This window comes from Apteryx mantelli, chromosome 1 (assembly GCF_036417845.1).
Source record: "Apteryx mantelli isolate bAptMan1 chromosome 1, bAptMan1.hap1, whole genome shotgun sequence".
In the NCBI taxonomy this organism is placed as follows: Eukaryota; Metazoa; Chordata; class Aves; order Apterygiformes; family Apterygidae; genus Apteryx; species Apteryx mantelli.
In genome coordinates, this window is record NC_089978.1 from 164,403,099 (window position 1) to 164,419,574 (window position 16,476).

The 16,476-nt window shown below is 53.8% G+C and overlaps 2 protein-coding genes across 2 annotated transcripts; one reads left to right on the forward strand and one right to left on the reverse strand.

The window, feature by feature from the left end:
- Positions 1 to 1,219: 1,219 nt before the first annotated feature.
- Positions 1,220 to 10,736, forward strand: CDC42EP1 (CDC42 effector protein 1). Its single transcript, XM_013947874.2, has 3 exons — positions 1,220 to 1,454; positions 5,305 to 6,389; positions 7,554 to 10,736. The coding sequence occupies exons 2-3, from the start codon at positions 5,942 to 5,944 to the stop codon at positions 8,402 to 8,404; spliced, it is 1,299 nt and encodes a 432-aa protein (XP_013803328.2). The 5' UTR covers positions 1,220 to 1,454; positions 5,305 to 5,941; the 3' UTR covers positions 8,405 to 10,736.
- Positions 10,737 to 12,380: 1,644 nt separating this feature from the next.
- On the reverse strand, positions 12,381 to 14,923 carry LGALS2 (galectin 2). Its single transcript, XM_013948057.2, has 4 exons — positions 14,820 to 14,923; positions 14,249 to 14,331; positions 13,788 to 13,947; positions 12,381 to 12,598 (listed from the first exon to the last, which is right to left on the reverse strand). Exons 1-4 carry the CDS (start codon positions 14,823 to 14,825, stop codon positions 12,452 to 12,454), a joined length of 396 nt encoding a protein of 131 aa, XP_013803511.1. The 5' UTR covers positions 14,826 to 14,923; the 3' UTR covers positions 12,381 to 12,451.
- Between the last annotated feature and the right edge of the window lie 1,553 nt (positions 14,924 to 16,476).

Sequence of the window (16,476 nt, forward strand, 5' to 3'; positions counted from 1 at the left end):
GAAAGGTTAAAGTAAAAGAAGCCCTTTCCCCAGTGATGGCAGGGCAGTGGTCCTGGGAGAAGGGAGAGGCCATGGTCTCCTCCCCTCCAGGAGCGAGCAGAGCCTTAAGTTAGTGAGCTGGATGTGCAAACACATGGTGCCCCTCCTGCTGGTCCAGGGCAGCATCCTGGTTGGCCACCCCAACATGGGCCACCTGAGCCTAGCGAGAGGGCAGGCTTCATTTTGACATCTTCTCTGCAGACATCTTGTCATCCTTTCAGCCAGGCCCTGCTTAGCCCTGCTTAACAAGTCTCATCTCGTCTTCTCCAGCTTAGACGCCTCCCTTCTCCTCCACGGGGCCGTGAATAGGCACTTGTGTCTGGGTGGAGCACTTCCCAGCAGAGCCACTGAGTCTCACCTGGAGGTCACGGGGGTCACCAACAGAACCAGAGCCATTGTGTCCCCCAGGAGATTGCCCCTCAGCAGGACTGATGGGGTGTTCTGTCCTGTGACCATCACCAGCAAAGCATCAAAGCACAAAGCCAGAGGGATGCAGTGTCACCTGCATTGGCAGAAACCCTCCCCCATGCTGCAAAGGAGCCCCTCTCCTTGCTTTATACAGTGCCACCTCCTCACTCTGGCCCTATAATAGCGCTGCTGATATAACACTTGTCCTGACCCTGTAATGCTTGTCCTAGCCCTGTCACACTTGTCCTGGCCCACACTGCCTTCAGTGAGGCCCTTAACCAGCCAACACTCAACCCAACTCTACCCACAGGTCCCGGCATGACTGCACAGCCCCCAGACCAAGGGCCTCTCTCCTCATTCCTGGTTGATAACACTCTATCGAGGGCATTGAGGACTTCACATCCAACATGGGCTGAGACGATCCCTGGTAAAACATGAGGGCTTTCACACACAGGGAACAAGTTCCTTTCTTTTGCCCCCAGCCAGGTTTCCTTAATCAGGTCTGCTGGAGAGCTGGGCCTTCCCCTTCCCCCAAATTCACTGAATCTGGGCTTCTTCACAGGCGACTCAGAGTCTGATCCCAGAGGAAGGGAAATGGTACTAGGAAAGAGGGGGGAGGCACAGAAGTTCCTGAAGTTTTCTGTCCTGGATAGTTGGAATAAATCTCATTTTCTCTGGTCTCATTGCTGAGGCAAAGATTGCTTAGGGTTAGCGAGGATTGGTTCAGCAGTGCTGCAGCCCGCCCCCTCCTTCCAACATCCCCTCCCCGCCAGCTTCGCTCCCTCTCTCCACTGGCACCAGTGTGTTATGCACAGCAGCCAAAAGAGCAGCCTGGGGAGCCAGCGTTGGGGGGGCAGCCGTGGGAGAAGGGGGGGTATGCCTCCCCTTCCCCCCTCCTCAGGGACACAGCACTGGTAGCCCCCGAAGCAGGCTGAAGGGGCACTCTGGGAGCTTCTCCGAACTTTTCTGCTGGAGGACAAAAAAAAGAAAGCCCTGGTTCTTAAGAGGTAAATCCTGAAAGTTTTGATTCCTATGCATGTAGGGCTTGGGCGGGGCGGGGGGGGGGGGAGGAGATGTTTCAGAGCAGAAGAAAAAGTTTGGAGAGGGTGGTAAGAGAGGGATTGAAGGGGTGGGAGAACTGGGAGGGGTGGCAAGACGATGGAGACGGGGAGGATGTAGCAAAAGAAAGGGAGACGACGGGAATGCAACAGGAAATGAAGAGAAGAGGAATGGAAAGACGGAGCAAAGAGACGGGAGAGAGGCCAGGGGAGAGAGGAAAAAAATGGGGCAAGAGGGAAGCCCCAAGGAAGCAGACCCAGAGCTGAGAAAGCAGCAAGGCACCCCCTCCAGCTGCCACCTTTCTCCCTCAGTTCTGAATATCTCATGAAGCCCTGCAGGCTCTCAGAGCCTCAATTTTAGTTTTTGGAGCAAGAAAGGGAGCAGTTCTGGACAAGGGGGTAGGGAGGGGATGGCTGGAAACTGCCTGTGTTTGGAACACCAGCCTTCCTCCATGTCCAAGTGTGTCCGCTTGGAAAAACACCCATGTTATACAGAGAGATATAAATATATATATAGCAGCAGGCAGCACGGGAGTCAGACTCAGGCTTGTCCGCCTACTGCCCGGCATTGCTCCAGAGGAGCTGGAAAAAGCCCAGCCTGGCCAGTCAAGCCCGTTTCCCCTTCCCCAGTTGCATGGTTCCCTCCCCAAAACCCTGTCCCTTCTGGCTTTCCCCATCCCAGAACAAAGTGGCCCCAATTGCAGAGCCTCTGCTTCTCTTCCTTCAGGAAGAAGAAGTTTTTCAGTGCTCAGGAAGGCTGGGAAAGCTTTCCTGCCCACCCACAGCAATTTGCACCCACTCACCCCCCTACTGAGACCACCCCAAACATCTCCTCTCCCTCCTTGGAGTATGTCCCCTTGGCGGTGGGGGGGGGGCGGGGGGGGGGAGGGTGGTGTAAGGAGAGAAGGAGGGGGGAGAGGCTGCTTTCAGCAGCTCCAGCCAACTAGACATCTGGATTATTTTTCCCCTCTTTCTGGTTTCCGCTCTTCCCAGCAAGCAGAGCAGCTCTGGCCATTCCTGGCGACTGGAAAACCAGTGGAAACCAGCTGAACTCAGTGGGGGAAATGGAGGAGGCCAGAGTGGGAGGAGGAGGAGGTGCCGACAGCCTTTTAGTGGTTTGCCTTTGAGGGAAGAGGGATTCCCAGAGTTGGTGAAAAGAGAGATGGGGAGAGGGGATGACAGGGAAAGAGAGGTGAGGACAGGCTCCGAGCTTGCCACACCCGAGGCTGGCAAACACAGTGGGCTGCCAGATGGAAGTGCTATGTGTCTGGCAGACGGACGGGCGGCCAGACACAGGGTCCCCTTGCCCACTGGAGGAGAGGAGCACACGGGTGACCCTTTGCCCCAAGAATCACGAGTTTCTCTGGCATGAAGGGATATGCTTGGGCAGAGGGAGGGAAGGCAGAGGGAGGGCAGGGCTCAAAGGGCCTGCGCTGGCTTTGGGCACAGCTGATTTGGATACTCAGCAGAGGCAGAGGAAGGAGGAGAAGGAGGAAAGAGGGGACTGGAGGTAGAAAAAGCCGAGCAGGCCTGCCAGAAACCTGCCATCCAGGTAGGGTTTGGCACCAGCTGCCTCCATCCCTCTCCCAGTACAGGGAAAGGCAGTGCCTGCTGCCTGGGAAGCAGCCAGGGACAGCCGAGGGCCAGGAAGCACAGGCTTGCGTCCCCATCATGGCCAGGGGATGGGTAAATAGAGAGAAACACTTTCCTCCTACCACATCTTCCTTCGGTAGGTTCACCAGGCAGGGAGCATGGAGGGGGCCAGGCCTCTTCTCCAGTATCACCCTTCCCCTCACCTTCCCACCCTGTCTCTGGGGCAGAGGTCCTCAGGGCAGCTCAGCTGTGCAGGAGACCCAGGGCAGCTTTTTCCTCTCCTCAGATTAGGCCTAGTAGTACAGCATGTGCCCCACATCATGCAGACATCACTGCTGAAGGGGACAGTCCCCACTTCTAGTTTTGCAATGGGTCCCATATATGGAGGGAATGGAAAACAGGGAAATAAAGTGTCGTAACTCACATAAGACCCTCTTCCAGGGTCACATACCTTCCTAGGGAATTCAGGGGCAAGCTCAAAATGATGTCACTTTTCTCTTCTTATGACTCTGAGACCCCAGCTGTGCTGCAGGGGGACAGCAGGGCCCACACCAAGTGCTTTCCTTGAGTCCCAGTAGAGCCCTGGCCAGTGGCTATGAATGGGTTTATGCCAGAGAGAGAAACTTTCTCACCATTTGCCCCCCCATCCCAAATTTGCCACGTGTGTGGCCCATCCCAGCCTCAAGGAAGGACGTGCAGCCTCCATGTGCAGGAGGCAGAACAAGGCACTGCAAGCCAGGGAGGTGAAAGCCAACAGGAAGCAAAACTGCCACCGTTCCTGTGCTCCCTCGCCACAAAGGGAAGCAACCAATGGTGCCCGGAGCCACAAGGGGAGGTTTGTTTTCCCTCACCCAGGCATTAACCCCTGGCAGATAAGAGGGGCCCTGGGTGAGCAAACAAGGCCAGGGCAAGGTGAAACACGTGTAGCCAGCCAAGAAAGCAGTGCAACACCCAGGGCTCCCCCTTGCCAGAGGCTTTGCTCTCACTGGTACTGGCCACCCACTTCAAGGTGACCCACGAACAGAGAGGAGAAGTAGGCAGTGTGTAGCAGGGGTGGGACGGATGGAGCCATGTGGCCAGGAGAGCTCCAGCACTCAGAGATCAAGGGATGCTAGGTTCGTACATCTCCTCTTGGCATGCTCCTCTCAACAACTGGCCGTGCTGAAAGGACCCAGCCCCATTCTGTTCCCCCAGTCCCAGCCTCCAGCCTCTGTGAGAGGCTAAGCCTGGGGAGGAACATGCCCCCACAGCCTTCAGTGACCCATTGACTTGCTTCCTGCAGTGCCAAATTCATGCCCAGGAAGGAGACTTGGATCACTGACATACTGAGGTGCCCAAAATCCTGAGGAGACAATTCTCTCCTTTCCAGCTCCTCCAAGCCCTCTTTCTCCCACTTGCCATGCACACCACCCTGGGCTCTGCTGATGTGAGCGTCCTCCCTGCTGATCCGTTCCAGCAGAGAGGCCACGTAGCCGTCCGGTCATCGCCCTGCTGTTGCATGCCTAGCTACTGCTTGCGTGCTTGTCCCCCAGTGCTGCTGTCTCCCAGACCTGCCTGAGCGCAGGGTCCCACCTACTTTTCTGACCTTGAGCAATCCATCTCCCTTTGGCATGCCTCAGTTTCCTTGCCTGAAAAGCAGCCTGCTGCTCTCCCCTGCCTGCCCCCTTACACCTCAGGCTCCAACTCCATGCTGCTGCATTCAAGTTCTGGCAAGGTTTGCCAAGCACTTAGGGATCTGAAGAGGAAAAGAGCCAAAGGAGGACAAACAAGCCAATATACAAATATTGCAATTCCCCTCCTTGCCACCCCTCCTCCCTGAGAACTACTCGGTCCCCAGGCCTCACCCTCTCCTGAAGGGTTCGGCTGAATAGCAAAAATGAGGGAGAGGTTTTTCACTCTGGGAGCACACACAGCTGGGCAGGGCAAGGCCTCTGCCTGTCTGGGAGGAGGTGCCATCTGGAAACCGGATTTCAGCTTAGGTCTGAGCAATGGGCAAAGCCAAGGGGTCTGAAAGGTACGGGGGAGGAGGATTTGAAGGGGGAAGCCTTCTTCTTCCACCTCAAGAGGAGGACACATGCACTGGCTTTAACCTCCCTGCTTTCAGGACCACCCAGCCCAGCCAGTCTCTGGAGTACACCTCTCCTGCAGGCAGCATAATTAGGAAAATCCTCTCCAGGGGCTTCACCTTTCCTTTTGTCTTTTTTAGGCTGCTTACAAGGGGATCAAGGCAGTTGCCCTGCTATCCCCTCACTCCAGCTTCTGTGACCTGCTGCCCCATCTGTGAATCAGCTCCCACACTCCCAACAGGAGGAGGCACAGACGACAGAAGACGGGAGACAGTGGATTAGCCCTAAGCCTGTGGTTTTGCTTGCTGCCAGCCAGACGCAGCTTCTGGCAGCAAAAGCAGCACTTGGGGTGACTGCAGACCCCTCTGAGACACCTTCACACCACCATCCTCATCAGGGAGGTGGGGGCAAGAAAACAAGACTCCCCTCTCCCATTTTCCCCAAGGAGGAGTTATATGATGAGCCAGAAGTCCCTTGTGCCACTCACTGGGGAAGTTTCTGGCAGCCAACGGGTCTGAGACATACACTCTGTGGGTAATTTCATGAGTGTAACAGTGCAAAGAAACAGGGAGACAGGCAAGATTCCCACCAGCTACTCTTAAAGCCAAGGGACCACAACGTGAGCTGTGCCCCCAAGCCCCTGAGAGCACCAGGGGCAGGAGCAAGAGTGATGAGGAGGCCAGGGATGTGACAGGCGACTCTGGTGTTGGAGGCCCAGTGAAGGCTAGTTTCTTGGGCTTTTAAAGGTGTTGGTGTGAGGGTGCAACAGCGTGCAATATGAGCCTTGGAAAGCTCCCTGTGATCAGCTGGGTGTCAGGTTCCCATGGCAAGCGGCGGCTGAAGTCAGAGCTGACCCCAGATATGATCAGTCCACCACTGGGGGACTTCCGGCACACCATGCACGTGGGACGTGGCGGGGACGTCTTCGGGGACACCTCCTTCCTCAGCAACCATGGTGGGGCTGACACAGCCAAAGCCAACAACTTCTTCACCCGGACACTGCGGCATGTCCGCCGGACACCACTGAGGAACCGGGGCAGTGGGAGCCAAGCAGAGACATCGCCTGCCCCCCCAGCTGTCTCACCCATCATCAAGAATGCCGTGTCGCTGCCGCAGCTCAATGAGGGGATGTACGATGGGGGCAGCAATGGCGGGGGCAGCTTAACCAGCAAGTTCTCCTTCAAAAGTGCTTCCAACAGCTTCTCCAAAACACACCAGGCCTATGGTGAGTGAAGCACAGGGCAGGGGTGAGATGCCAGCTAGGGGGCTAGCTCTGAGGCACTGCACTTCTGCATCGCCTCTCCAACACACAGTGCCTCAGTTTCCCAACTGAGGGACAGCCATCACCTTTAGGCTTTCAGCAGAGACAGGCCACTTAAGAGTCCCCAGCCCTGGTAAACCTTACAAGGAGAAACTCTAATCTTGTTTTCAACTTTTATCCTTGCTCCTGCTCTTTGAGTGTCTCCTGCCAGCATGCCCCCAGGGTGGGGCACAGACGTTTCTCCTCCATGTGCCTCCAGCACCAGCCCAGGCAGGCAGCACTCCCTCCCCATAACCTGCATTCAGCTGCCAGCCTGTGTGAAGCAGTTTTAAGGAGGTGCCCCTTATATTCCCCTAGTCCTATGCCTTTCTCAAGGGCAGCCTCCCTGGGGGTGCCAAGCGGGTGCTGGGACAGTGTGGCAAATGCTAATGTACCGAGGCCAAGGGGCCTATTACAGGTGCTTCTCCTAACCTACCAACCCCTCCATCTCCACATGTCCCTCATGGGTCTCAGTCCATTCCTCCTCTATGTGCCCACATCCCTCCCTGCTGACTATGGTCCAGGAGGGACCTTTGAGGAAGGCTTTCAGGAATGATGGGATGGGTCAGCGAGATGGCTTTTCTGGCCTCAAAACACTAGGCTGTGGCTCAGCTTTTCTCCAGGGAGGGAGCTCTGAGGCAGAGGGTCTCAGGATGGTCGGGGGGCGCCTGTGGCAGCCCATGGATGTGGCTGGGTTCCAAGGGAAAGGCAAGCTGAGGCAATGCTGCCATCTCCTGGTCCCACCTGCATGGCTTGTCCCCCACCAGCATGTTACCAAACCTGGTGCCTACCTTGAGACCTCCACTGAAAACTGGGCTTTGGAGATGTCTACACAGGGAAACAATCCTTGAAGTGCAGTAGTGTGAACCCTCTGTTTGCTGGACCTGGTGAGCCTAGGACCAATGGGGCAGTAAGGGATGAAACCTGGCCTTTCCTTCACAGGCTAGAGCCACTGACAGGACAGTGACATGTGCCAATTTAGTGTCAGTGTCCCTTGTCCTCTGGAGATCTAAGACAGGCCTCCTCTTATCATGATGTCTTAGCTGTGCCCCCCCCCCCCCCTCACCAGCTGTTCCTTGTGCCTTGCAGGGCTGGAGTCTGGATTTTGCACCATCCCTCGTGTGCCTCGCTTGGAAAAGGCCCAAGAGAGCACCTTTCCTGGCGAAACAGAGCTCACGCGCTCAGACTCCCTGCTTTCCTTCCGCCTGGACCTGGGGCCGTCTCTCATGAGCGAGCTCCTCCAGGTGATGAGCTTCACCAAAACCAATGGAAATGAGGCAGGGGACAATGGCCAAGACCTGCCTGGCGGGCACATTCTCCTGCATGGTGAGGGGACTGAGGACAGACTCCCTCTGGGATCAGACATAGCCCATGGAGAGGGGAAGGCAGCATCCAGCTTCTGGGACCACTCTGGGCAAACTAACCTGTCCAGGGCCAGCTCATTGCTAGGACTGACTGTCCATGCTAATGGAGAGACACATGCTCTTCAGCACATAGGAGAGGACCCTGCCAAAGTTAGGGGCTCTGGCTGGGCTTCAGGGCTGGCAGAGGGGTCAGGGGCAGTGTCCAGAGGGACCCTGTGGCAGGGACACTGGAATGACTGCACCATAGAGGCGGGAGAGTTTGACCGGGCAGCCCAGGTCCTGGCTCACCATTATGGTGGAACAAGCACCCCACGTAGCTCAGAGGAAAAGGACAAGGGTGCCCAACAGGCCCGGACACAGGCCTCGTGGGAGAGCCCCAGTAGCAGCTCATGGCGGTCACAAGTGACAACAGAGAGCCAATCCCTGGAGGGCCCATGGAATCAAGAAGAGGAAGAGGATGAGGAAGAGAATGAGCTCTTGAGCCTGCAGGAGGGGGATGTTGGCACCCAGGATGGCCGCAGCAATTCCTTCGAGTACGCTGATGAGGAGGAAGAGGACGATGAAGTCAAGGTGTGAACAACCATCCCTCCCATCACAGCCCCCTTCCAAAGACACTGGTGCCATGGTCTTCACTCTTCGCCCCATCCCCTTCCCTCAGATGCCAGCTCCTTAAGCGAGCTGACAACAGACTCAATGGGTGAACTCCTGGCTGAGTCATGCTCCTCTGGAGATGCGCCAAGCTGAGGGCAGTGGGGTGCAGGAAGCGGGGGGGAGGCAGGGGTGGAAGAGGGTAGTCCATCTCCCAGAGGGCTCCTCAGGGCTGGGTGAGGGTGCCGGGGTGAGCAGGTGAAGACCCGCTCTGCTCTGCATTGCAGCACTGGGTGTTGAGACAGATGCTCACAGTCCTTCCCCCTCCTGGCCTCACTGTTGTTAGATGCCAAACGAATGTTCCAGTATGCCAAAGAAACCCCCAATCCATTTCTTCCCCATCCTACATCCTCTGGGCAAGCAAACACTGCTCGGGAAAGGGAGAGGTGATAAACAGAGAGCAGACAGAAGGAGAGACTGTAGACACAGGGCTCATTCCCCCTACGTAAAACCCAGCCCTGGAGAGTGAGTCAGGAGTGGGCTCTGAGACAGTCACGCTGGGACAAAGCACTGCAGGGAGCTGTCTCAGCTCTGAAGGAGGCAGTAGCCTGCATGCAATGCTCCCAGGCCGGCAGCACAAGCCGGCTGGAACAGGCTCTGGAATCCAGCTCGCATTCCTGCCTCTCACCCCCACCAGGGCAGCGACAGGGAGCCCACTCCTGGTGTGCCTGGAGGGCAGCAAGGCCTTCTCCTGCCTCACAGAGACCCCTCCCCCCAACCTGCACCAGCACCCTCCTGTCTCATGTGACTGCAGTACCACACAGAAAGAAATAGAGGAACCTCTCCCATCCCTCAGCCTAGCCCAGCTCACACACCTAGGACATGCTCCATCCTCCCACCAAAGCCCCCTTTGTGCTGGCAAGGTTGCCTTCATGGAGATATTCCCACCGATATGTCTCACACATAAGGGAAGCTGGTCTGCCCAGCTCTGGCTAGTGGAAGACCCTCCCATATAGCACATATATCTAACTACTGCGTGCCCTGGGAAGGTCAGCTGGAGGCTTGGGGTCAGACAAACATACAGAACTGTGCCTTCCCCCTTCCCCTCCAAAAAAACATGAGCTCAGTGTTAAGGAAGGCAAGATTGTTCACAAAGATAATTGCAGGGGGCTTTCCATTTGCCTCCTGCTGCTGCACATCACTTAGGAAGTCTTGTTTTCTAACCCCTGCCCTCTTGCAGCCGGAAGAAGGAAAGATGTCTTGCCTTGCTGATGCAGGGGTGAGATTGTCAGGTCATCAAATTCTGTAGTTTGGGCCCCCAAAAATCTCAATAGTCATCTCCAGTCACCAAGATTAAGAAACATGATGTTAGGGCCCTCCCACCACTGGATTACCCCCCATCTCACAATAACTTCACCTGAGAGATACCCTTTTGCAGGTATACTTTTACCCTTCCTTTCACCCCATCTCAGAACAAGAAGACTTACTCTCCTCAACTAGCCAAGTGGCTGCAATCTGGGCTGTCTCTTTTCCCTCTTCTCCTCCTCTCCCCATTTCCTACTCACACATCCCTCTTTCCAGAGTGCCTCCCTCAAGGGGTATTTGTGGATGGTTAAGGCCTCTAATCGACTGTCTCTGGGCAACATGGCCTTCCTGGAACAAGTTGCCCCCCACGCTGTCCCACGTGCAAAGCAACGCTCATAGAAGCGCCTTTGTGCCACAGCGTGGAGCTGAAATGCTCTGGGGCTGAGGTCACTGAAGGGACCCTCACAGGACTGCCCTTGTTCTCCAGGACAGAAATGTGTGTGTGGCAGGGGGAGATGCTAGGCCATGGCCAAAGGGCTCCGTTCCCACACAGCTCACCCACTGCCTGGTCCTTCTGCAGGCTTCTTCTGTCAGGGAGCACTTCTGAGCATAACAGAGGCTCCAACATTTGCGCGTGTGTGTGCGTGGGAACAGCATGTCTGAGTGCTGCTCCTCTGTCAGGTCATCGAGGTTAGGGGCAGCTGATCTCCCCCACTTCCAGAGGCAGTTGCCTTGCACCAGCAGGCAGCAGCAAGCTGGGGCAGTCAGCACTTTCAAGGAGTCCCCATCTCCAGCCACTGGCAACCAGCAAGGCCTGAGCATCTACAGCCTTCACCACCCCTGCACTTTCTGTTGGGTGGACTCTGGCTCTCAGGATGAGGTCCCCTGCCCTCTTCTTCCCGCACCATAATACAAGCTTCAGACCAAAGACCCACATCTGTGGAAAATCCTTTCTGCCTCTACTCTGTATCCCATGCACTTATTATTGTTCTTATTAAACCAGTTTTGATACTAATTTCTCCTCTGGTGCCTCCTCCTCAAGCTTGCCCACAGCTGCAGTGACCCAGCAAGCTTAACACCTCTCTTGTCACATCCGCCCACATTCCAGTCCCAGCCCCAAAATCACCTTGTCTCTGCACTCAGGGCTCACAACGAAGTGGGATTTGCCAGCACCACAGAGATGCTTGGATCACCTGGTCCAGTACCTTGCCTCTCATTGTGACTAATACACAAAGCAACCATCTCTCCTATTCATGCAGCACCATGTAGCATACAGGAGAGCGCAAAGTTTCCTCTCCAACCCAGCAACAATTAGTTTGCACCCTGAAGCAAAATGTTACCATTCCCAAAACTGGCTTGGCTACAGGCCTTCCAATCCTTCAGAAAACCTCTGCCCAAGTGCTCAGGCAGCAGCAAGTCCCATAGGTTGTGGGACACTGTGCTCACAGTTTGTTTTGAGCTAAACAGCTGTTGCTTACACTGAAGGAGGCAGTGTGGAAGCACAGAGGAATAGCAGGAGCATTGTAATGTCCTTTTAGGTTGGACTCTCCATAAAATGCTCTTCTCTTCTACTCTCATCCCACCCAGTTCAAAGTCCTCTGAAGTCTGCTGTTTGCTATCATACATCAGTCTCACTCAGAGCTTTAATGCCATCTCTCTGGTCAGCAATCTTCTCCCCATTACCTCAATCTCATGAGGGCAAGGAGGTAAAAGTTTAGCCTGTTTTCTTATGTTAAAACATTTCCTATCCTTCCTTCCAACATTGTTGGAGGTGTTGCAATACCCCTGTTACCTCATTTTCTGCACATTTCAGTCTCTCTCCCTGGGGACTTTGGGAACAGAATTGACCCAGTGTGCTCCAGGCCCACTCTCCCTCCCTGTGGCTTGTGAGACACTTTAATTAGAGCAGCAGCAGCAGCTAATCAGGAGTAATTGCGTGTAATCCTGTGTGAGAGACACAGACTGAGAGACACTGAACAGGGTAACCAAACCAAAATACCCTCCTTCCTGCTGCCCTACCCTGCCTCACTTTCATACTGAGTATGATACTGTGTGGAAATGTCTGAGTAATGGGTAACCCAGCTGGAATGTGCCAGCAGATAAGTGAGGTGAGATAAGAGGAAAAGACCGAGAAGACAGCTCCTTATCACTAGCAGGAATGCCAGCTCAGAGGCACACCTGTGCTCCATTCCCAGGGCCACCGCTTTGCCTGGTACGGCTCCTGCTGGAGGGCAAGGCACCCCTTTCCTCCTTCCTATTTACTGCAAGAGGCCAAGAGGAAAACATCAAACCCATGCCCTGAGGTTCCCAAACCTAACATTTAATTATACGCTTTTGTGGCACTGAATTCCACATTGTTCACATCATGGTTTTGTTTCCCTCCTTCCCAAAATCTGGGTGCAGGAAGAAATGGTGCATTGTGAAGATATTACACAACCATTCACTTGCAATCACATACTGCCTTCCTCGTCCTGAATCCCACCTACAGCCTGCTTTGCCCTCTGTGCCATCTATTCATCCCTACATCCTGGTCTGAGCTGGAAAAGGCACCTGGCTTTATGTGGGAGCTATTTCCATCCAACAAGGGCTCCTTTCCTGCTGGCAGAAAACCTTGGGCTTTGTCAGTGTCTCACACTAAGCCACAGAGCCAGAGACCTCATAGAAGCCAGAGCAGCTGGAGCAAACAGACCCACTGCTTAGATCTTTATTAAAGCTAGGAAGCGGTGCCCATCAGTCCAGTTTGAAGGAGGTGACCCTGAATCCTCCCTTGACACTCATGTAGGTGATCTTGTCATAGCAGTGTCGATTAGGGAACTCCACTTCATGCCCATCTGGTAGTTTCACCTGGAATTTTTCTGCCAGGAATTCAATGATGAGCTAGGAGAAGAGAGGGAAGGAAGAGAAAGAATTGGGGACAAGAAGGAGAACAGGAAGTAAGAATCCACTCCAAAGACCTGGCTGTTACACATCAGGGTCAGACCTGGTCCTGACAGCCTTAAGCAAGGTGCTGGGGACTGAGCTGAGCTAGCACCTCACAGAGTGAGGCAGGAAATGAGTGACTGATACTGAAGGTCTGAGCTTGTATCTAGACTATGATCTGGGGAGAGGATCTCTCCTGGGACTGTTTCAGCTGCTCAGGTTGTAAAATCAGAACAGTTAAACCTAAGTGCAGCTTCCACTGCTTCTTTTTACACAGTGGCTTAGATTTGCCCTGAATGGGGCAGATAAAACTTCAGACCTGAATGCCTTGGGAGCCCTGCAGCAGCTCACCAGAACACTCATACTGAACAAGGCCTGGCAAAAGAAATTTCACTGATAAATATGCACAGACAAGATGAAAACTCACTATTGATTGCTGCAAATTAAAGGGATCATTACTCATCGCCATTGCCTCTCCACCCCTTCCCCGTGAGCCAGCCATGACTGAGGAAATGAGATAATACTCCACAGCAATAGGAAAAGGACTGCTCATAAAAGCAGCCCTGTCAAAATCCTGGGGCATCAGACAGCATGAGGCAGCAACTTGGGCAGCATCCCTGGCAGGAGGAGAGGGGGGATAGGCTGTCAATGTGGATCCAGGAATGTTGAGGATGGAAGGGCTGAGGGACAGTTAGTTGGACTGGAAAGGGCAAGAAGGGTAGTTTGAACTACATTGCTCCCAACCCTGGGTTGCCTTAAAACCTGTGTTTGCCTGGAAGGGAACTAGGGAGAGAAATAGGGTGGAGAGCAGCAAGATCCTGCTTCTTGGAGACTCCCTTTACCTTCATACCCACCCCAGGTGTGCTCACTTTCTGAGCTGTGCTGGGCAGGAATGGGGAGCAGGAAGTACTAACAGCCCAAGACAGAAAAGGCTCATGCAAAGTTCCCAGAGGAAGCAGTGGAGACTTGAAGGAGGAATAGAAATGGCAATCAGGACTGAAAACCCAGGGGATGAAGATAAGTGGCTGTTAAGAGGGTGCGGGAGGCTCTGGAGGGCAGGCTGGGAGGAAGCGGTGCACACGAACATGCTAACCAAGGGTTTTCACGCACACACACACACGACCCAATGCCAGCACAGACCCCTCACCTTGATAGTGGAGCCCTTGGAGAAAGAGAGGTGGTTGTCACGATGCTCCTGCTGCCAGGCTTTGGAGCACTTGGAGTTGCAGACGATGACAGACTCGTTGAAGCGGGGATTGAAGTGCAATGCCAGATCTGAAGAGCTGTAGCCAAGGTTGACGACGAAGCTGTGGTGAAGGAGGAAGGTCAGCTGTGTGGGCAAGCCAGGGTCTTAGAAGGATCTGAGGTCTAACACACAGCTCTGCCTCCAATTCCTCAATCAGTGTTGAAGATATTTAACCCTTCCTGTTTCCTCATTCTGCTCATGAACTGGGATAATTAGAATGGGGGTGGTGCAGGGGCTCCCCTAACACTAAGCTATGCTCAGGCTCTTTGCACTGGGCAGACATCCCTGGTGACCTAGGAACCACCCCACCTCTGCAGCCTACCTTCAGTCTTGGTGAGTTGAGGTGGTTTCTTCGTACTTACCCATCAGCATCCTCAGATATCTTGCCCTTGATCTTCAGGCTGTCCCCAGCCTTCAGATCCAGGTTGAAGATTTCAAACACTTCCTAAGGCAAAGAGAAAAAAGGTCTGTGGGTCTCCTTCAGACACTGCAAGTGAGAGCACACTACTTGGAGAAGGTGCCTTAGCCAAAAAACCATCTACTGCTCTCAGCAGAAGTTCCTCTCATGGCCTAAAACCCCCCATACTGGAGGTCTTGCATGGTTTTCTTGCTCAATGAAGGGAAGAGAGGGCTGAGTGAAGCCAGCAGGAAACAAAAGACATGAGAGAGAGAAGAGATGAAAACAGGCTTGTCCATAGCATAGTGAAAGACAAAGCATGACAGCAGACATACAAAGAGGGTTAAAGCAGGGGGGTCCAACACAGGTTTCCCCAAAGGCTTCTCTGTGGGCAGCATCACCCACAGCCCAGGAAATGCAATTGGTGAGAATGGAGGTAGCTGTGGCGTGCCTGTCCCTCACTCAGCATTGCTGACTACCCACCACCGTGAGCTGGGGACCCCAAGGTGATAGAGGAGAGGAGCAGCAGCCCTTACAGACATCTTCCTCAGCAGAGCAGAGTAACCAGGCAGGAAGCCACAGGCAGTTTAGCTCAGAAACCCTTTGTACAGAAGATCTTACATCCCTGAACTTCCTTGTGGCTTACACATTAACAGCACTCCTGCCTTTGCAAGGCACCACTGACTGCTATTAAACCAGAATACTGATCCAGAGAAATAGCTCCCCCACACACAATTCCTTTCACTAGCGATTCAGGGAGATTTAATCAATTCCCAGCCCCACTGCCCCCTCAGTGGACTTCCTGTGGAGGCATCAGCACATATAGCCCTTAGTGGTGTTAACTCCAGCCATCACATAGGACAAGTATCATCCCAGCTGGCTATGAAGATGTGACCGCCATGTTCATTTCTTTTCTTTGTGTAGCAGCTCAGCCAATAAAGCATCCTACGTCCTTCACTTTTTGTGGCCTTAGATTCAGCCCCAGCTGTGTGGATTGCACCAGCAATACCTGGGAGCTGTCTGCAATCTCCCATCCAAGCTCCAATGAGACCCAAATCTGTTAGGTTCAGGAGCCAAGCATAGCAGGTTCAATAGCCCAGTCCACCCTAACCCTAAGAAACAGGAATATTGTCTTCACAAGGGAGCATCACTTCATCAATCTCCTTCTGCAGTAAAAGCTACAAGTCAGGAGACAGTGTCCTAGATTTGATTGAAGAAATTGGTGCTCTACTCCCAGACTCCAGAAGTCAGTCGGAAAGCAAGAGGGAGGAGGAGGCCAGTGTTAAGAAGACTAGTAGTCCCTCACTACCCCTCCCAGGCCCCATCCCTCCAGAGAGCAGCTGGATGCACAGTTATCCTGCTGTTGCACAGCCAGATAAAAGATAGCGTCTGCCCTTCCCCAAAGGCTTCTGAAGCAAGAAGAGATAAGCACTGATAAGCACTCCTCCTCTGGAGGTGTTTCCTATTAGCAGAGGGTCATAAAGCCCAGCAGGCTTTGGAAATCTATTTGCTGTTAAGGTCACTTAAGCCACTGGTGAAACCTCCCCAGGCTAAGTTTGTGGGTGGCAGGAGCAGGTGCTGGTGGTTTCTGGCACTGGGCCTGCTTCCCATTGCACTGCTATGTCCCACCCGCACACAGGTTCACATCACCTTGCTCCCCCCTCAGCCCTCCCAGGGTGAATGCAGAGCCAAGAGCCCCACTTCCAAAATATCTGAGCATCCCACTAGCTCTTTCTTTCCAGCAGCTCCCATTTGCAGGGACAAGAATAGGATTCATCCATCAAAAGACACTGACCATGTAGCCACCACTAGGGTTAGTTACCTGAATTTATTTTAAGCCAAGTAGAAACATACATTTTTAGGGCTCAAGACATCATGCCCCAAGACAGATCCTAAACTTTGTCAGAAAAATCCTGTCCTGCACGGCTGGTCAAGGTCGCGCAGGAATGTTGTGGCAGAGACAAGGCCTAGGTGTTCAGTCAGTATCATACTGACTAGTGGAGCCTGTCCCCCACTTCCCACACAGACCTGTGTGGAGTGGACAGAAAAAAACAAAAAAGTGTCAGCAGGATTTATCAGCTGATCTCATTGACTGGCAGAGTCTGAGGCTGTCCAGGAGAGAGAGCAGCATGTCTCTGAGGGATGGGGAGAACCATTCATACAGAGAGCTACGTGTGGAGTTACAAGAATCAC